Source organism: Lepisosteus platostomus, chromosome 14, assembly GCF_059453375.1.
Source record: "Lepisosteus platostomus isolate fLepPlt1 chromosome 14, fLepPlt1.hap1, whole genome shotgun sequence".
NCBI lineage: Eukaryota > Metazoa > Chordata > Actinopteri > Semionotiformes > Lepisosteidae > Lepisosteus > Lepisosteus platostomus.
In genome coordinates this window covers 11,082,794-11,104,557 of record NC_142624.1, presented here as the reverse complement: position 1 = coordinate 11,104,557, position 21,764 = coordinate 11,082,794, and the positions used below count along the sequence as shown (strand labels likewise).

The window sequence follows — 21,764 nt, the reverse complement described above, 5'->3', positions numbered from 1 at the left end:
TAATCCGCTTAGTTTTGAATATTTATATGGAATTTTACCACTAAAGGGAAATTTTAGTAGCTGAGCATAAAAAGAAGAGGAGCATAACGCATCTGAAGGTCATAAACGATATTAATTTAGGAACATAAACATTACTGTATGTACATAAACTGTACTGTGTATAGCTGGTCTTGCAAGTTTAAAGAGAAAATACACACCAGTCTTCCATTTCTCCCTAAACATTTTAAGCATGAAAGTTTTATGAAACGGTACCCAAATATGTGATTGCTGTATAGAATGAATTTTAATTTTTAAAAATTATTTAACACGAAAATTAAGCTGTTTACATCTTCCGCCTGAGAACAGTCACCAGTTGCTACCCAACGCAGAAACACAGCCACTAAACTAGCAAAGAGAGGACATTAGCTAGCCAATATGATAAAGAAATAAATGATTATTTTGTTTATTTCTTTTGCACATTTATTTGAACATTTCCATCGATTGTACAAGCACTTGGAAACTGTCCAATCCCTAGTTCATCAGGCATTTTACCGGTCTGGCGCCGGTCTGTGTCTTCTAGGATATAATGCCAGCGAACTCTTGTTTTTATGTCCACTATAACAGACAATCTCCTTTGCTTTTAACCGAGCGTTTAATAATTTCCTAAAATGAAAATGATTTACTTTATTTCCCTCACGGGATCAATAAAAGTATCTATCATCTGTCTAAACTATGGGACAGAATTCTGGGGTCTCCCCATACCAGAGATTATGGTAGGGCTTCAGAATGGTGATTGGCTGACACCATCTGACACCCCTCTGATTGGAGAAAAAAGACGTGCTGGTTTGCTATACATACAGTACTGTACCAGGAAGAGGATTTCTTTCTATTCGAAACGTGTATTTTAAAAGTTTAAGAAGTAAAAACCTTACAGCGTACACAGATTTCTAAACTGATCAGGATCTTTATCTTTGTCTTATGCATAATAATGTTCACCGCTCTGTCCAGCAAATTAATAATAAACTTTATTTTATATAGCGTTTTAAACGAATAAGTAATTAGATTGCTCATAAACCTAATCACTTGCTTTTTCTTTTTATTTAAGCTCAGATTTCAACTATAGATCGTAGTATTAATAACCGTAATAACAACCAACCAACAAAAACAACCATATAAACATAATACCAACCAAAAACATAGATAACGACCACAATACAAAATCAAATATATCAAACCATTATACTCTCGCAAATTCATCCAATTATCATAATCCCGCCCCTTATGCAAAACCAAACCCTCCTCCCATCCCAATTTATCCTCTTTATCATAAACAAAATCCACCTCAATTTTCAACATAAAGCATTACTGCTTACTGGGTTTTTGAGGGGGAAGGGGGGGGGAGGTGTCTTTCGCTGGAAATCTCGCCTGCTTCTACTTTACGAGTACAACCCCCTCTCTGCCGGAGTGCTGGCTGTGACGAATTAAACCGGTTTCACAGGTATTTTCAAAGTAGGAAGTACAGTGTTAACTGGTAGCTGGGCTCCTCAATGGAATCGCTTTAACATGCTAATGCGTTGGTGTAACAGTCCGGGAGTGGCAAGCTTCCAATGTCAACTCGACTCGATTGGAAGACAATGAACGTATTTTAGCCCTAAATGAATTAATAGCAAACATGGTTTACATAAAATACATTTTTCCAAGAAAGTTTATAATAATACGATCTATAGTTGAAATCTGAGCCTAAATATAAAGGAAAAGCATTTTCAGAGAGCAATCACGCTGTGTTTATGTAGAAAAAGCGATTAGGTTTATGAGCAATCTAATTACCTATTCGCTTAAAACGCTATATAAAATAAAGTTTATTTAGAGATGAATGATCAGTGTCGCAGTTTAAATAATTTTCGTAGGAGGGCTTGGACAGATTCCAAGTGCATTTTTGCAATTTACGTTGCATTGTCCAATGTGCTGTTGTAATACAGTTTAGAATACAGTTAGTCTAAGCTTTATCAGCTTTATTTATGGGTTGCAATTTAGAAAAAGTCAAAAACTGCACTCAAAATGCAATTTAGAGCTTTCTGGCAAGAGGAGACACCCAAATTATAATGTAACATGCCACTGTTTGTGCATGAACAAAGTTATACTGCAATTTTCCTTAGATACGCGATTAAAAAAAATATTTTTTTTGAATCCCCGGCGGAACACACTCCATAAGAATCAGCGCTTTTATACAGTACAGATGCAGCCATTCAAAATGGGTGAGGTATTTCACGGCATACTGCGACATGCCCACCGGGGTATCACGCGGTATCACGTGTGTCACGTGACTAGCTATCCGGCGTCGCCTTGTAAAACCGCCAGGGGGAGCTTAACCTCTCATGTACAGCATTCGAGCCTTTAATTTTGAACTGTGTATTACAGCATGTTAATCATCAGTCATTCAAATGTTGGTATATTTTATGAAAGCAAGATTGCTCAGTTGGACAAAAGTACACAACCTACCTTTATCAGAAATATTTATGCATCAAAGCCTTTACTGAAGATATTACTAATAGTATTAATAATGGATGACTTTGGACAAGCTGTATACTCAAAGTATAATTTCTTTAGCACATTTGTACAAGCACTTGGAATCTGTCCAAGCCATCCTTTGTCAGGCATTTTGTTTTACTTCAACGGGCATAAAAACTTCCTTGCTTTTAACAGGGCGTTTCATAATTTCTAACTACGAAAATGATTTAAAATGCGACACCTATCATGAAAAGAAAAAAATACACACCAGTATTCCATTTCTCCCTAAACATTGTAAGCTTTGAAGTCTTTAACTAACGTGATACCGGAGTCAACAAGCATTCTTTTAGAATTTGATTAAAAGGGAATATAATATGGAATCGCGTATCTCAAGAATTTAATAACGGTATGATTATATCCGTGTACTACGGCAGGGCTGTTTCGCCTGCCTGCTTATGCGAGCTGTCTTGTAGCCTACTGGTCTATGTGTGTGACTACCAACTGGCAGGTTGTTTGTTCAAATCCAGCTAGTGCTGGACCTTTCAGTTTTATTTATTTATTTTTTAATCACGTAACATAAACATATTACCGTATGCAAACTGTACTGTATACAATATGTATATGTTTATTTAATGTCTTAACTGTGCCCGTTTAAGTATTGAATATTCATATCTAATTTTACCACTGAAGGGAAATCTTAACATAAACATACAGTATATGGCTGGTCTCGGTACTTTAAAGAAAAAAATACACACCAGTATTCCATTTCTCCCTAAACATTGTAAGCTTCGAATGAAACCACTAAATAAAGACATAAATATAGAAATCTTAAGATTTGTTTTATTTAATGTTGGTAGCAGGATGAACTGTCAGAGTGTATATTTTGTCGCAAAGTTGCTACAAGATGTTAACAGTGAAAAAGGTATTTAGAAATGAGTTATTTCAAGATGAAAAAGAAAACATACACGAAACATGGTTTCATTACGACCAGAATCGGTCTTGAGATATTTTTAACTTGATTTACAGTATTTGAGAGGTATGTCTTAACACCGATACTACAGTGCTTAAGTACTGCTCACGTATATGTTTCTAGGTTTATATTATGCATTTCATACGGTCAAATTACTTTTGAGCAACTAATAAGAAGCGCGAAACGGTATGCGTTTTAGTTTCGTTTTGTGCTGGAACCCGTGGATTGATTAGAGATATCAAGTACATACAAGTCATTTTTTAAATGTTGTAGTTCGTCTTGAAAAAATGTTACGAGTACATCATCTATCAACAATTAGGTTCTGTTTCCATATTGCGGATTTTGGTTAGGTACAGTATTATCAAATCCAGTGGCGCTGTGTGTTACTTTACTGAGTCCCAATCTGTGATTGAAACCTGTAAAACCGGTTTAATTCGTCACAGCCAGCACTCTTCAGGTGTGAGGGTCTTCTGCTCAGAATGAAACGCTAAAATGTTTGTGTATATTCTAATGGTAGTGGGGGCGGGGTGTGTGGGAACAGGTTTGTTCTTCACACCTGAAACATTTTCTCTGAAAGGATTTTCTTCGCAGTTAACCGATCTTGTAACAGCATGTTACAGTTTACTATTATTAACCATATTAATTTTAAGTGCTTAATGTAAAATCTTGTAAAAATATATTTTCATTGTTCAAATATACATTAATATACATTAAGTCTGACTATCATATAATAAGTTAAATACAAAACTAAAGAAAAAATAGGGTTAAATATAATTCAAAATATTTTGCTAACAATGTTAACTGTTTATGAATAAAATGTATTAACTAAGGAGTAGGATGGCACAGTTGTTAGTATGTTTTTTGTTTTGTTTCTTTTTCATAAATACAACAGTAGTACCTGATGTCTCAGTGGCTTTCAAAATTAAATTATGCATGCAAACCTGTGAACTAGAAAGATAACTAAGATTTTAATACTAATTAAATGACCGCGGGCACTTCCCACCGCCTCTACATTCTCAGAGTAGAACAGACTAACCTTCTAATGAAAGACGGTCCACCCCCCACGGACAGGAAAAGTGCCCACAGGCACTTAAACTTAATATGGTCAGTAACGGTAAACAGTAACATGGTAAGAAGGAGCACGTACAAACGTTTTCGAAATAACCACATGTAAGACTCTGATCCTAAAAATGGGATTTCTATATGTCTTTATTTAGTGTTTACATTAGTGACAAAGGCTAAACTTTTAGCTTCAGTAACGTGTACATATCTCCCCTTTTTATAAAACGACTTGGTTGAAAACTGTTCCAGAGCCACTGTTGTTTCATCAGTGAAAAGTACATCATGAAATGCCTCTCCCTGTTCAATCCACTGGAAAAAAGAAAAGGAGCATAAAGCTTCTGATGGTCATAAACGATATTCATTTAGGAGCAGCATCAGAGGTATGTTTTTAACTGCACTGCATTGGAGAGAATACCATAGTGTGTTTTTTTTTTTACTCCCTGGCGGAAACTGGCTTCCAGAAGAATCAGTATGGCTCAGAGATTAAATAAAACTTCACAGACATTAACGAAGAGCATAACGCGTGTACTGTATGCACTGCAAGTACAACCCAACTCTCTGCAGGAGTGCTGGCTGTGACGAATTGAACCGGTTTCACGGGTATTTTCAAAGTAGGAGGCGAGATTTCCAGCGAAAGACACCCCCCCCTCAAAAACCCAGTAAATACAGTACTTACTAGTTAAAGGCTAGGCTCCCGACTACGGCGAAAGGAACCCTTCTTTCATTAGAAGACAATGAACATATTTTAGCCCTGAATGAATTAATAGCAAACATGGTTTACATAAAAGACATTTTTCCAAGAAAGTTTAGCCTTTGTCACTAATGAAACCACTAAATAAAGACATAAATAGAAAAATCTTAAGATTTTTAAAATACATGACTTTGCTAAAATTTATTTGAAAATAAAAACAATTACAACCGCCAGGGGAGAGAGAGAACAGGGGAGGGATGTTGGTTTTGCATAAGGGGCGGGGCTATGGAAAGTAGGTATGTTTGGGAATGTGTAGTTACATGTTCTGGCTGTTTGTGATTTATCGTTGTTGAGTATGGAGTGTTGAGGTATTGATTTTGTGTAATGCTTTATGTTGAAAATTGAGGTGGATTTTGTTTATGATAAACAGGATAAACTGGGATGGGAGGAAGGTTTGGTTTTGCATAAGGGGCGGGATTATGATAATTGGAGGACTTTGCGAGTGTAAAATGGTTTGATTATTTGATTTTGTATTGTGGTTGTTATCTATGTTTTTGGTTGGTATTATGTTTATATGGTTGTTTTTGTTGGTTGGTTGTTATTATGGTTATTAATAATACGATCTATAGTTGAAATCTGAGCCTAAACAAAAAGAAAAAGCAAGTGATTAGGTTTATGAGCAATCTAATTACTTATTCGTTTAAAAAGCTATATAAAATAAAGTTTATTATTAATTTGCTGGACAGAGCGGTGAACATTATTATGCATAAGACAAAGATAACGATCCTGATCAGTTTAGAAATCTGTGTACGCTGTAAGGTTTTTACTTCTTAAACTTTTAAAATACACGTTTAGAATTGAAAGAAATCCTCTTCCTGGTATAGCAAACCAGCACGTCTTTTTTCTCCAATCAGAGGGGTGTCAGATGGTGTCAGCCAATCACCATTCTGCGTTGGGTAGCAACGGGTGACTGTTCTCAGGCGGAACATGTAAACAGCTTAATGTTCGTGTTAAATATTTTTTTTTAATTAAAATTCATTCTATACAGCAATCGCATATTTGGGTACCGTTTCATAAAACTTTCATGCTTAAAATGTTTAGGGAGAAATGGAAGACTGGTGTGTATTTTTTCTTTAAACTACCAAGACCAGCCATACACAGTACAGTTTACATACATACAGTAATGTTTTAAATGAATATCGTTTATGACCTTCAGATGCGTTATGCTCCTCTTCTTTTTATGCTCAGCTACTAAAATTTCCCTTTAGTGGTAAAATCCATATAAATATTCAAAACTAAGCGGATTAAAATGTGCACAGTAAAGACATTAAATGATTAAATCTTTGCACTACCAACCAATGCACCATGAGTGCCCCTGTCGGTCATTTTGGCCAGCCAATCACTTGCCCTGCGGTATGCTCCGGTGCCCCGCGGTGTCTTGTGGGTAGGTTACCGTACCGCGGGTTTTTACCGCGCATTTTGAATGGCTGCATCTGTATATCGCCTTTAAACACATATATTTAAACACGCGTTTACGATTTAAATCAAAACGCGATTCAAATCAATATAAATGTTTTATTTTTGTAACGCATAGGTGACTATTCATTGTTATTAAAAAGACTTAAATTCGATCATGTAGTGATATTTAGAAATATAAATTTGTTTGGTGCGAGTGAGGTTTTATTTAATCTCTGACCAAGGGAAACGTTTCATTATTTCAAAGAAATGTTTGTTAAAAAATAAAGTCATAGTTCCATGGGATTCAATCACAGACCATGTGACATGGGAGTCAGGAAACTAACACACAGCGCCACCAGATTTGATAACGCTATAAAAACGCTATAAAATAATGTGACTAGGCACAGAACAAGTTTACAGCACAGTACAATAATAAATACTGACCATGACTTTAGAAGAATAAATTACCTTCCACTCAATTTAAACAGAAGCTGTCTTTAGCCCTCTAAGCTGGTTCATACAGAAATGTAGAGATCCAGGCTCAGAACACACAGCTTCATTAGCGAATACATATGCAGGACAACTAGAGAGGACGTTTTACAGAGGATGGATTTTTAGAAACATCCCATCAGTGACATCACTGAAGTCAACTCCTAGGTACTGTAACTGTCGTGTGGATAGTTTCACAAGAATCAGACAAAGGTTTAAGCATCGCTTGTTCTAGATAAAACTGCACAAAAAAAAACAACAACCCATAATGTACTTCTTTGCGGCTCTGTTTGCCCAAATCATATATTCACAACGTGAAATCTAGAAAATAATATTACGTAACCAAAATCCGCAATATGGAAACAGAACCTGTGTAATTGTTGATAGATGATGTACTCGTAACATTTTTACAAGACGAACTACAACATTTAAAAAATGACTTGTATGTACTTGATATCTCTAATCAATCCACGGCGACATTGTTAAAAGCAGAGTCCCAGCACAAAACGAAACTAAAACGCTCTGGGCATACTATTTCGCGCTTTTTATTAGTTGCTCAAAAGTAATTTGACCGTATGAAATGCATAATATAAACCTAGAAACATATACGTGAGCAGTATTTACGTACTGTAGTATCGGTGTTAAGACATACCTCTCAAATACTGTAAATCAAGTTAAAAATATCTCAAGACCGATTCTGGTCATAATGAAACCATGTTTCGTGTATGTTTTCTTTAAAGTACTGAGACCAGCCATATATGTTTATGTTCCAAAATTAATATCGTTTATGGCCTTCACACGCGTTGCAGTATGCTCCTATTCTTTTTATGCTCAGCTACTAAGATTTCCCTTCAGTGGTAAAATTAGATATGAATATTCAATACTTAAACGGGCACAGTTAAGACATTAAATATACATATACATACTGTATACAGTACAGTTTTCATACGGTAATGTTTATGTTCCTAAATCAATCTCTTTTATGAGCATGTGAAAGGCATGGTGAATCGATTCTCAAAAATTACTGTACTTTGCATGATTGGAAACAAATGCGTGATTGCGAAATGCTGTGGTGTTACTTTTACAAAGACGGTCAATGAAAAAAAGAATGTTGACCAGGGCAATACTTTGAGTTTACACTTACAGCTTGTCCAAGGTCATTCATTATTAATACTATTAGTAATATCTTCGTTAAAGACTTTGATGGCCACAGCTCAAACATGAGAGGTTGAGCTTTATTAGCTCCACCTTGCGGAAATTCCGGATACTATTATTTTGCTTGTCGTATTATAGGAGAATTTACGGTAACTAGCGGTATTTACCGGTAACTCACGGTATTTACCGGTAACTTGCGGTAGACTGCGTACAGCGTACCGGAAAATAATGCGGTATCGCCCGCGCATTTTGAATGGCTGCATCTGTATGTGAGGGAATTAACTAAAGGTTTTACTAAAAGTTTGTATTATATCTTGTTGACTATGTATCTTTTTACTTATATTTTACTATATCCATCTCAGGATGTCTGGTCTCAAAAGATAACATAGCCACATGGTGTCTTTACATATAGCTGGCATAGTTTTCACGGAAATGACTGAGTGAACTCTCCTTTATCAAATTATCTATTCAGCAGAAGGGGCTGCTTCTCACGCAAGCCGGCAGTAAAGAAAATATATGTACTGGTCAGCTTTTTAAAATACCATATATAGCCACAATGCAAGCAGAGAGTCTTGTGGGAGTGTTTCTTGTATTGTTTGTTTCAATATATAAAAGAGCACTGTAAACGTTTTCTTTGGAAGTCTTGTGTACAAACGCAGGACTCCCATATGCATATGAAATAAAAACAATTTTCAACACACAAACTCTCATCTGATGCCTTTTGTTTGGTACAACATATGTAATTTAAATGTTAATGAATTTCTTTGACTAAATAACAGTCACTTTAAATTTAATTTTAGCAGATCACATCAAGAAAAAGTTTACACACTGCTCTCTCACTTATAGCCAGCAGCCATGTCACCCTGCAACTCACCTGGCAACCCACTGAAACTAAGCAGGTGTAAGCCTGGCCAGTACCTCGATTGGAGACCTCCTGGGAAAAACTAAGGTTGCTGCTGGAAGAGGCATTACTGGGACTCACCCTGCGGTCTGTGTGGGTCCTAACACCCCAGCATAGTGAACATACCATACTGTAAAAGGGCACCATCCTTTGGATGAGACGTAAAATTGAGGTCCTGACTCTCTGTGGTCATTAGAAATTCCAGAATGTTTCTACCAAACATGCTAACTATGCTAGCGAGGAGTTGTGCGAGGAATGGGCTAATAGAGCTTCCAAACAAGCCGCTACTTTACAGGCTCAGCAAAATGTATTTTTCCGCCCTTCTGCCATCCAAGAGGCCAGCACAAAAGCAAGCTACCTGCTTGTATATAAAATTGCTAAACAAAGCAAGACGTTCTCTGAAGTGGAGTTTTTGAAGGAGTGTATGATAGAAACCACAGATATTCTTTGTCTACACAGCAAGAGCAAATTTGAGAAAATATGTTTATCACATAGAACAGTTACTCATCGGGTCAGGGTAATCGGTGAAAACTTGTGAGTTGAACAAGAAAATGAAGAACTTCAAGTTTTATTAAATTGCATTGGATGAAAGTACTGATATAAAGTACACTGCACAACTTATATTTTTTGTCAAGGGAATTAATGACACTTTTGAAATTACAGAGGAACTTTTATCAATGGAGTCTATTAAAGGAACAAAGGGCTCGGACTTGTATGACAAGGTGTCTGGTTGTATTGACCGAATGAAGCTACCGTGGAGCAAATTAGTAAATGTAACCACAGATGGATCTCCGAATCTAACTGGGAAAAATGCTGGACTACTGAAGAGAATACAGGACAAAGTGAAAGAAAATGACCCTGAGGCAGAGGTAATATATCTCCACTGCATCATTCATCAGGACACCCTGTGCAAAAACATTTTGGGCCTCATGAAATGTCATGAAAGCTGTTTTAAAACTTGTGAACTTTGTACGTGCGAGGAGACTTAATCATCATCAGTTCATTCAGTTTCTTGAAGATATTGGCGCAGATCACACTGACTTACTCTTTCATTCAAATGTGGAAGCTGAGAGGAGAGATCGACTCCTTTTTGGAGAAGCTGGGGAAAGCCACAGATTTCCCTGAACTCAGAGATTCAGACTGGCTCTGCGACTTTGCGTTCGTTGTGGACATTTTCACTCACTTGAATGAGCTTAATGTAAAACTGCAAGGAAAAAGTGTCTTTGTTCCAGAACTGTACTTGAATGTGAATGCCTTTAGAGCTAAGCTCACCTTGTTCTCAAAACAGATGATCAGCCACTCGTTTGCACATTTCCCCACTCTTTGGACATAGATGTGTCATACGCTTAAGCACTAAGATACAAGCCATCACAGATTTGCATGGAGAATTTTCCCGTCGATTTACTGGCTTTGATCAAATTGAGAGGTCTCTAATGTTGGTGTCATGTCCTCTGACTTTCAACTACGAGACAGCAGCACAAGAATTCCAGGTGGAACTGATCGATCTGCAGTGTGACATAACTCTGAAGGAAAAGTTTCATTCTGTAAAGCTGGATTAATTCTTCGCATCACTGAACGAGGTCAAGTTTTCCCATATTCGACAAGCAGCACAAAAGATACTGGTGTTATATGGATCTACTTATGTGTGTGAGCAAACATTCAGCTTGATGAATATCAACAAATCACATCACAGATCACAGCTTAGTGACCACCACATGAGCTGTGTATTACGGATTGCCACAACACAGTTATCAACGGATTTTGAGGCTCTCTCAAAAAGAGGTGATCAGCTGTACAGCTCTCATTAATCAAGAAGCCATTTGGGTGTATTTCTCTCAGGTTATTGTTAACATTGAACTAATAAGCCTATAATGGATTTTAAACTTACATAGGGCATAGGCTATCTGTAGCAGCAGCCTGAAGTGGCCCTTTATACAGTTTCAAAATTTAATGAGACCACAGATCCTGATGCAGTCTACAGCTTTGTGCTTTTGTTGAACTGAAAGCTGTCCAGCCTAGTCATGATAATTGGTCAGATATATACCGCATTATATCAAATTTGAGAAAATAGGTAAATTAATAGTGGCTCTAGTTATATATTACATATTGATTGTCAGTGCTTCCTCTCTTTACTTTGATAGTCCTTTACTTATATTTTTGACTGGACATTTTTGTTGATTTCTTCAAAGACCCATAATTCCCTTGCAGTTTCTTTTTTCTTCCCTTACACTTTTTTCTGTGTTTCTCTTTAAAGAATTAAAAAGCAATACTATGCAGTGTTACATATTTTGATATCTTAGATAAAACAACCAAAAATAACATATCAGAATGTTACATATAGTGTGTATATGTGTCTTGATTAAAAAGTTCTAAGAATGTTATATTGCAATTTTAATAGAATTCCGTAGAGCAAAATAATCTGTCACAAATAATTAATGGAATTCTGGAAAGGAAGATTGTCCCATTTATTTCCACCTTTATGTGTTCCTTTAAATGAAATCAAACAACAAGAAATCGATGATAAAATGCTTTGGAACTACAATGCATGTTTCTGGACGTATATGTATCCATTCAGCAGCAGTATGCATAGCATGCAAATACATGAAGGTCAGAGAGCTCTCCAAAGGATGCAGGCAAATAGTCATTGACTTCCATAAGTAGGGTGATGACTCCACAGAGCCCACAGAAAGCTGAGTCTGATTAAGAAATCTGTGGCTACTGGTATAGTGGGAACCCTGACAAAAAGAGGATGCAAATATATCTTGCCAATACAGGCTGTGAGTTGTTTAGTTCAGAAGGCAACCATAAATTAAAAGAAAGTTGGGAATCATCAAAAAAAGGTGTTAAAAACTACCATTGGGTGATTTTAATGGCTACATGAATGTTACTTATGGCTAGAATGCAAGGAGGAAACCTAACTGAATTAAACCACAAAAAGAGGCAACTCAATTTTGTGAAACTACTTAAAGATCTATATCTTATTGTTGTATTTACAGATGCAGCCATTCAAAATGCACGGTACAAACCCACGGTACGGGAAACTACCCACAAGCCACCACAGGGCACCGAGGTAAGTGATTGGCTGGCCAAAATGACCGACAGGGGCACTCGTGGTGCATTGGTCGGTAGTGAAAAGATTTAATCATTTATTCTCTTTACTGTGCACATTTTAATCCACTTAGTATTGAATATTTATATGAAATTTTACCACTAAAGGGAAATTTTAGTAGCTGAGCATAAAAAGAAGAGGAGCATAACGCATCTGAAGGTCATAAACGATATTAATTTAGGAACATAAACATTACTGTATGTAAACTGTACTGTGTATGGCTGGTCTTGGTAGTTTAAAGAAAAAATACACACCAGTCTTCCATTTCTCACTAAACATTTTAAGCATGAAAGTTTTATGAAACGGTACCCAAATATGCGATTGCTGTATAGAATTAATTTTAATTTAAAAAAATTATTTAACTAATCATAACTAAATTATCATAACTAAAATGCCAAATAGGAGTAGTTTTTAATTCAGTTTGAATTATAACTGTACGTACTGTCTTCGTATTTCGCCAGGGCTTTAAAGAGAGGGCGCACAAAAAATTTTCAGTGCCGGTGTTTGCGCTTTAAAGGTACCCCTGTCGCGGAAGAATTTGACCTCGGAACATTCACCCAGCGTAATTATTGTTTCAGATTGTCTTTAAATCAATTGTTGTCAGAATATCCCCACCTCCAAACAAGAACAAAATTGCAACGATTTTATTAACTGTCTGTTTCAGTAACCTAAAGTATATATCTAAAGTAATAATTTAACAATATATGTAAATGTTTTAAGATATGTTGTGAATGTCTGTAGATTGTATCTTATTTTTAGTTTTTGTTTTGTTTCAAATGGCCTTGCAGATCAGATACTGTATCAAGGAACAAAACAATTATCGCGCCCGGCTCCTCAATGGAATTGCTTTAACATGCTAATGCGTTGGTGTAACACTCTGTGTCTACAGTACATTGTGAACAAACCGGTTTCACAGGTATTTTCAACCCCCAACCAATGTTGTTTCATCGGTTGTTATCCTGTAAAGCGCTTTGATGAGCCACCTTTAAAGGCGCTATATAACAAAGTTTATTATTATTATTATTATTATTATTTTATTATTATTATTATTATTATTAATATTGATAATATTTTTCCTCCCAAAACTTGTAAATTGTTGTTGTTATCCTGTAAAGCGCTTTGAGAAGCATACTCTCCAGCTTGTCAGGTGCATTCTTTTGTAAAATAATAAGTAGAGCTTTGGGCTTATTAGTGCTCCACTTACAGCAACCCAATGTAAATACATTTTGTCTCCAGATCCACCACCACTTGTATGAATCATAGCCCTGCCAAATGATGCAGATTCTGCTGCAATGGTTGTGTGCAGGAATTATTCAGTATGGCATTTCTATGTTCAAGTAAACACTGCTCTGTGTGCAAATGCAAATACAAATACATTTTAAAAAGTTTTATTTTTTAAAAGCCACCTTTAAAGGTGCAATATAAAATAAAGTTTATTATTATTATTTATATTGATGATATTCTTCCTCCCAGGACTTGTAAAATTGTTGTTGTTATTGTTGTTATCCTGTAAAGCGCTTTGAGAAGCATACTGTCCAGCATATTGTATTTCATTGCACTTTGACAGATTGTCTTATAATCACTTGTTGTTAGAATATCCCCCAAGAGGATATTCCCCCCAAAAGGATATAGAGGATATACCCCAAGAGGTATCCAGGTAACAGTGAAACGGGCGTACAGTTTTCCATGTAAATAGTTCCCTGGTTCCGCCCCCCTCAGACCATAACAGGCCAAAAAACAGAATCCACCTGCGATTCGGATGTTAACAAAACGTGTTTACAAAGAAAGTGAAATACAGTAATACTATCAGCTATATAGATACATAGAGTTAGAAATTTAGATCCTTAAATTAATATCATGATTAATTTATTTAGATACGTGCTTACATATTCTCGATTATAAAACAGATAATTCCGGTCCTGGAATCTGACTGTCTGACACCCTTTTGAAGCGGTACCATAATCTCTGGTATACGGACGACCCTGAAATTTGACTTGTTACTGTGTGATAAATTTTAAAGACATAGATAAAAAAGTTTGGATTCTCATGTATCTGGTACAAGTATCTTTTAAAACAGTCTTTGTTGTGCTCTTGAGGATCCTTGTGATATTTTGAGCTCTGGTTGAATGATAAGTGTTGCAGTTTAAATAATTTTCGTTGTTAGAAATTATGAAACGTTATGTTAAAAGCAAGGGAGTTTTTATGTCTGTTATACTAAAAGAAAATGCCCGACGAACTAGGGATTGGACAATTTTTCAGTGCTTATACGATCGATGGAAATGTTCAAATAAATGTGCTAAAGAAATAAACAAAAAAAAGTAATTTATTCCTTTATCATATTGGCTAGCTAATCTCCCGTCCTTGTTAGTTAGATCAACGAAATGCGGGGTTTTACTTTTTGTCGATGAAAAAATAGTCTTTTCATTTAAAATGAGGGTTACAAATACTATGGACCAGCGTAATACTTTGAGTTTACAGCTTGTCCAAGGTCATTCATTATTAATAATATGAGTAATATCTTCGGTAAAGGCTTTGATGCATAAAATATTTCTGCATAATTAAAATATTTATGATAAAGGTAGGTTGTGTACTTTTGCCCAACTGAGCCATCTTGCTTTCATAGAATATACCAACTTTTTAATGACTGATGATTAACATGCTGTAATACACAGTTTAAATTTAAAAGCTCAAATGCTGTACATGAGAGGTTAAGCTTTATTGGCTCCTCCTGGCGGTTTTACAAGGTGATTCCGGATACTTTCCGGTATGACGTCAAATGACGCGATACACCGCGTGATACTGCATTTTGATGCGACACGCCCACCGGGGTTTACCGCGAAATACCCCACCCATTTTGAATTGCTGCAGTTGTATTAAATGAAAGTTGAGCTTTAAAATGTTTACAGTGAGAACACTTTGTACAGTATTGGTTCAGTTTTAAGTTATCAGTTAAGATACAAAAATGTAAGAATCGATCCTCTGAATCTTTTTATGTTACTCACAGTTAGCTCGCCACTACAGGTTGTTTCACTTTCTTTTTGTGTTCTTTGTCACCAAATTAGAATATCAGGAAAACAGAATCTTGCGGTTATTGCATGTCTCGTGTTTCCTTTTTCTAAAATAAACCACTAAAATTAGAGATTCTGTGTGTGTGGACCAGACATCTCATCATTGATGCACCTTCAGTTCTATTTTCTTTCAAACCAATTATGTTTAAAAGTGTGCTATTTGTGGTTTTCTCCACAAATTATATTTAAATATGGTAATATCTTTGACCCAATTTTTAGACAGCTTAACTTTTTTGTTTTTGTACAGTCATCAGTTCATACTGCAAGACTTTCTGTTGAGCAGTCACTCAGCATCCCAACATTGGCGTAGGAGAACTGAACTGGTCTAATTTATCAATGATGCGTTAATGCCTGTTTGTGCAAAGTAGCATAAGAGCTGCTTTCATTCCTTAGAAATAGCACCTTCTGTTTTGGGTAATCACGTGGCTGTCTATAAAGACGTTTATAGTTAGTAACACTCTAATAAGTTGTGCAAATTTAATTACTTATGAGGATTTTATTTTCTTTAAATAGCATCTCATGATAATTGGATGCGTTTTTTTAAAAGATTTTTTTATAAACTGAAGAAGTAATCAAAGGAGTTTCTCATTGTATGATTTTAAATAAATAGACAATTCAAAGGACGTTTTATGATTAAACCTGTCTTTAGAGATACGTATCTAAAAACTTTAGCATGAGCAAGTTCGTTAACATTTAAAAGACCATTTTTGTATTATTTTATACTAAGCAAATACATAAGGTCAGAGGGGAGTTGAGGAGACTCCATGCAGGGAATACAGCGGGTCCTGACAGTGTCAGCTCCAGTATGCTAAAGATCTGTGCGGACCAACTGGGTTCAGTGCTGCAGTACATCTTCAACCTCAGCCTGAGATTAGAAAAGGTTCCGATGCTCTGGAAGACATCTTGCCTGGTGCCAGTACCCAAAAAGGGGCACCCTAAAGTCTTGAATTACTACAGACCAATGGCACTTTCATCACACCTAATGAAAACTCTGGAAAGGCTTGTACTGGACCACCTCAGAACCCTGGTGAGTACAGCACTGGACCCCCTGCAGTTCGCCTACCGGTCACACCTGGGAGTGGAGGATGCAGTCATCTATCTGCTACACAGAGCTAACTCTCACCTGGAGAAGACGGGGAGCATTGTGAGAGTTATGTTCTTTGACTTCTCCAGTGCCTTTAACACCATCCATCCACCTTTACTGAGAGATAAGCTAAGGGCGGCGCAGGTGGACACTCCCCTGCTGTCCTGGATTATAGACTATCTGACCTGCAGGCCACAGTATGTACGGCTACAGAGCTGTGTGTCCGAACAGATTGTTAGCAGTACTGGGGCTCCACAGGGGACTGTCCTTGCTCCATTCCTGTTCACCTTTTACACCTCTGACTTCAGGTACAACTCTGAGACATGTTATCTGCAGAAGTTTTCGGATGACTCTGCAATTGTGGGGTGTATTAGAGAGGGGAGGGAGGAGGATTATAGGAGCTTGATTACCAATTTTGTGGAGTGGTGTCATCTTAACCATCTCCAGTTTAACACCAGCAAGACCAGCAAGAAATGATCTTTGACTTTTGAAGGAATAAGTTTCCGCTGAACCCTGTTTCCATCCAGGGTGAGGACATAGAGGGCGTACATTCCTACAGGTACTTAGGGGTACACCTGGATGATAAGCTGGAGTGGTCTGGTAACACTGACGCCCTGTACAAGAAAGGTCAGAGCCAACTCTATTTTCTTAGGAGACTCAGGTCCTTTGGTGTGTGTGGAACACTGCTACACGTTTTTTATGAATCAGTGGTGGCGGCGGCCATCTTCTACGCTGTGGTGTGCTGGGGCAGCAGCATCATGACAAAAGATGCAAATAGGCTCAATAAACTCATCAAGAAGGCTGGCACTGTGTTGGGGATGAGCCTTGATCCCATGGAGGTGGTGGCCAAGAGGAGAATGCTGACCAAGCTCACAGCCATCATGAACAACACCTCTCATCCGCTTCATGGGACTGTTACTGGGCAGCGGAGCACATTTAGCAATAGACTGCTCCAGCTACGGTGTTCAAGGGAACGTTTCCGCAGGTTTTTCCTCCCGGCAGCTGTCAGGATTTATAACACTGCGCTAGGCTAGGACTGTTAGCCCTTCATTTGCTCCTCTATGGACAGCATGTTTACTCCATTGTACTTTTTTGGACTTTTGTTTTATAACTATTTTGATGTCTGTTTTGCTTGTCTTGGGCTGGACTGCTGTAACACATCAATTTCCCTACGGGATTAATAAAGTATTATCTATCTAAAGTGTCCTCTGCATTGGCTGGGAATACAACCTGGGGCCATCTAACTAAAAGGTGAAAATTCTATCACTGAACCTAAGTGTCACATAGTAGGGCTGCAGATGAAATTTTATAGAGACTTACAGGTCGATCTCACACTGATTGGCCCTAAATTTGAATGATTGCCTCTTTTTAATTGGTGACATCTGGCAAGATTTCCCTTCTGTACATATTTTTAACAATCCGCTTGGACTTGAACATTAGTCACACACTCCCCACCTGCTTCTGGCAAACTGGTTTTTATTTTTGTACCCCCCCCAATTTTATTTGGATGACGATTGGATATTTGGAGATTTTCACCCATGTTTGGAATCTTAAATCTATTTGGCTATAGTGCTATGTATTTGTTAATATAAATTTTGTTCTCAATGTCTTTAAACGTCACTGACAAAAATCAAATGTTTCCTAAATTTCTTGTATGAATAAAAACAAATATTTGTATGTTTTGAAAGTGAAATAACTAGAAAATATAGCTGTCTTGTTTTTTAATTAAGGACATTAGTCCTACTTTTGGGTTTACATTTTGGCTTGTATTCTTCAATAACAATAAGCACAAGTGACCGTGTTACTTTGATGGAGATGTTAATATTAAGAAAGTGAAATTTGCTACCACTACCAGATATATAAATATATTACGTTTATATTCATTATTTTATATTGTCATTGACATTCAGAAATGTATTTTTATTTTCAGCTAACAAAACATCCCTTTAGTTACATGATTACATATTAATATTCCATATTAAGTGGATTTAAAGAAGTAATACATCAGATTAAATTAAGCTAATGTTTTCACTAACATCTAATGCATTGCAAGTGCCACCTATCAATCTTCTTCGACCAGTGAAGATTCTTTGGGTAGTGTAACAAATCATACCATGGCACAGTTGAGTGGCTGCATCAATATATCTTCTCTCTGGTGCAAGTTTTTGACCTGTGCTACTTTAATGACTACTTGTGTTTATCCCATGATTTGTTCCACTTTCAAAATAGTGCTTCATTCAGAATTTCAAAATGTCTTTCATTTTGTTGAAGAATGTATTGTATTTTATTGTAGAATGTTTCTGGTTAGGTCTTTCTAGAGCTATCCTTAAGTAATTCATTTCTTTTCCAAGGAGATTCTGATTTTATTTTATTTAACTTACTTTTTTGAGCTAGTCTTTATTCCTTAAATGTGACATGGTCATATGTCATGTTTTGCTGTCCTGAATTCACTTAAATTATGTTATTGAATGTCTATGTATGCAGATTCTCAAGTAGCTAATTTTAGAAATATTTTAGAAAACCTGGTGCTTTTTTAAATTAAATTGCTTTACTTTAACTCAATCTTTTATCTTAACCATTTTGATAACAATTTAAAAAGCCAGCAATATTAAAAATATGTAATATTTAATATTAAACACTCAATATTTAATATTAAATAATAACTAATAAAATGATAAAGAAAAATTAATACAAATAAAATAATAAAAGATATTTAGTATTAATATTAAAATATCATATTTTTTATAACCATCATTCCCCACAATGACGGTCTTACAGCCCTCAAGCACATGCTAGACAAACCCACAGTGCTTGATCAACCCACCCACACTCTAGTGCGTCTTGCACAATTAGTTCTCACACTCAATGCCTTCTCATATAATAACCTTTTTTATCATCAGGTTAGTGGAGTCGCCATGGGCACCATAATGGGATCTAGCTATGCCAGTATTTTTGTCGGCTGGGTAGAAAAATGCTCCTTTGCCTCCTATACTGGCTTTGTCCCTGACCTCTACAAGCGAAACATCGATGACTGCATCGGTGCTGCTACATGCTCTACTGACCAGCTAGAGCACTTCCTGCATCAATTCACTAACTCTCACCTGTCCCTCAAATATACAGTTAACATATCATCCACCACTCTTCTGTATCTAGACATAAATTGATCTGTTACCCATCCACGACAGTCATCCTCAGTCTATTACAAACCACCAGATTCACACCGCTATCTCCTGTTCAGCTCTTTTCATCCCATTCACACCAAAAATTCTCTCCCTTTTTCACAGTTCCTCAGGCTACATTGACTCTGCAGTGATGACGTGAATTTCCAGAATCAAGCACTTAAAATGTATTCTTTTTTCATCAACAGAGGATACCCCACTCATGTTATCAATAGGGCCCTCACCCGGGACAAAAACAGCCCTCGGCTCATCAATTCAACCAGGAACTCCCGGTCTCACAACCACATTCCTTTGGTGCTTCCCTACCACTCTAGCACACTTTCTATCCCCGGGACCATTATTAACAACTACTCAATTTTACAGGGCTATCCCTCCATCGGTACCATCTTTTCTAACTGCCCAATTATCTCATACCACCGACCACCCAATCTACATACCAACTTCTGGTTCACAGCTCCCTTGACTGCACTCGGCAATCATCCCCACTAGGCACCTTCCCCTGCAACAGAACTTGCTGCATCACCTGCAAATACATATCTACTGTAACAACACACTCATTCAGGGCCCCTCAGGTCAATTACAGATCACCCAAACGACATCCTGTACCTCCAGGAACCTCATTTACTGTATCTCCTGCTAAAAATGCCCAGCTATCTACGTTAGGGAAACCGGAAGGAGACTAGGAGACCGCTTCAGAGAACATGTTCGGGCTGTGAAGATTAAAGATTTCTCCAAGCCCATAGCTTCTCATTTCACCTCAGATGGCCATGATCACACTGATCTCTCTGTTCTCAAAGAAGGGTTTCTCAACTTCCATAGCAGAAAAACAACAGAAACTAAACTTTCTAAACTAAACTAGGTTCACACCATCCCCCTTCTCTAAATGGCTGACTTGTTTTCGTGTAATCTTCTCTATTATCATACAGGTTTTGACTTCACACCTTTCTTTACCCGTCTGCACTTTGCACTTCCTGAGTGGCCTCTCTGCCTCTCTGGCCCTCCTGGCTCCTCCCCTCTCCCAGCTTTTGTTCTTCTGTGCTATTTAATCTTTGCTTTCTGCCCTGTCTTTCTCACACCTGAAGAAGGCTTCACAGCTGAAAAGTTGTGTTTTCTCTCTTCTCTTATCAGCATAGGATAAACCTATTACTTGTTCTTTTGCAGACTACGCAAGGAGACGCAGCTACCCACCTGAACTATATTAAATATATGTTCGGTTTTATAAAACATTGGCAATTGTGTTTTGATTGTGAGTCATTGTAATTGCATTCAGGCAAACAGGATTTCAAGTGTTACTTTTGCCTTCAGGATTTCAAGTTTCCTTATTAATTCAAACACTACATGAGAAACAGAAAAACTGGAGGCATTGCTATTATTGGAATCATTCTATACAGATGAAATCGGAGTAACCCCTAAGCACCTAATTGTCAAACTGCAAAACACAACAACAGAGATGAGTGAAGTTCATGAAGTTTATGAAACTGCTGTGGGATAGCATAGACAATATGTGAAAGGACACAAAATCCAAATGAAGCTTCCACTGTCAAGGGAGCAACATTTAGCATGTAGTAGCAGTAGTAGCACCCCTTTAGGGTCATTACATCTGAGTTTGCTCATGTTTTATTAACTATGAACTAGGAATATTGATCTAATTAGTATATTAGGATATGAAGTAGTGCATTCAGGAAAAATAAATGACAAAATAACCACTCAATAAAATGGTACAAAATGTACTGATGCCTGAATGATATCTGGATGTCTTTATAATGATATACAATGTATGTCTTGAATGTTTTACTTAAGTACTAACTTACTTAAGTACGTTTAGTTAATACTAACATTGATTTGTGATCATGTGAAATGTAAAGAATTATGAATATGCCACAGCTATATAAGCATACAGTATATGAATTAACTTTAATTTGGAGTGAATCATTTTGTCAGGTCTCTGACCCTGACAAAAGTGATATCAAATCATCTGCAGCTTACCATCTCTTCTGTTAAGCTTGGCAAAGCGAGGCGAATGACTGGCAGAAAGTTTTGATGAACCTTCGAAGGAAGTCTGAGGCAACATCGATACCAGTGGTTCATCACAATTATCTATGGAAGAAATA

General features: G+C 36.9%; 1 protein-coding gene and 1 pseudogene across 2 annotated transcripts in view; one reads left to right on the top strand and one right to left on the bottom strand.

Annotated features, from left to right (window-relative positions):
- cntnap5a (contactin associated protein family member 5a) overlaps positions 1–21,764 on the bottom strand; it is a 448,552-nt gene that overhangs the window by 316,255 nt on the left and 110,533 nt on the right. For both annotated transcript variants that reach the window (XM_088607188.1, XM_088607189.1), the window contains exon 2: positions 21,640–21,750. In XM_088607188.1, coding sequence (XP_088463314.1) covers positions 21,640–21,750 — 111 coding nt within the window. The remainder of the gene's footprint in view (positions 1–21,639; positions 21,751–21,764) is intronic.
- Positions 19,219–20,369, top strand: LOC148648866 (uncharacterized; annotated as a pseudogene).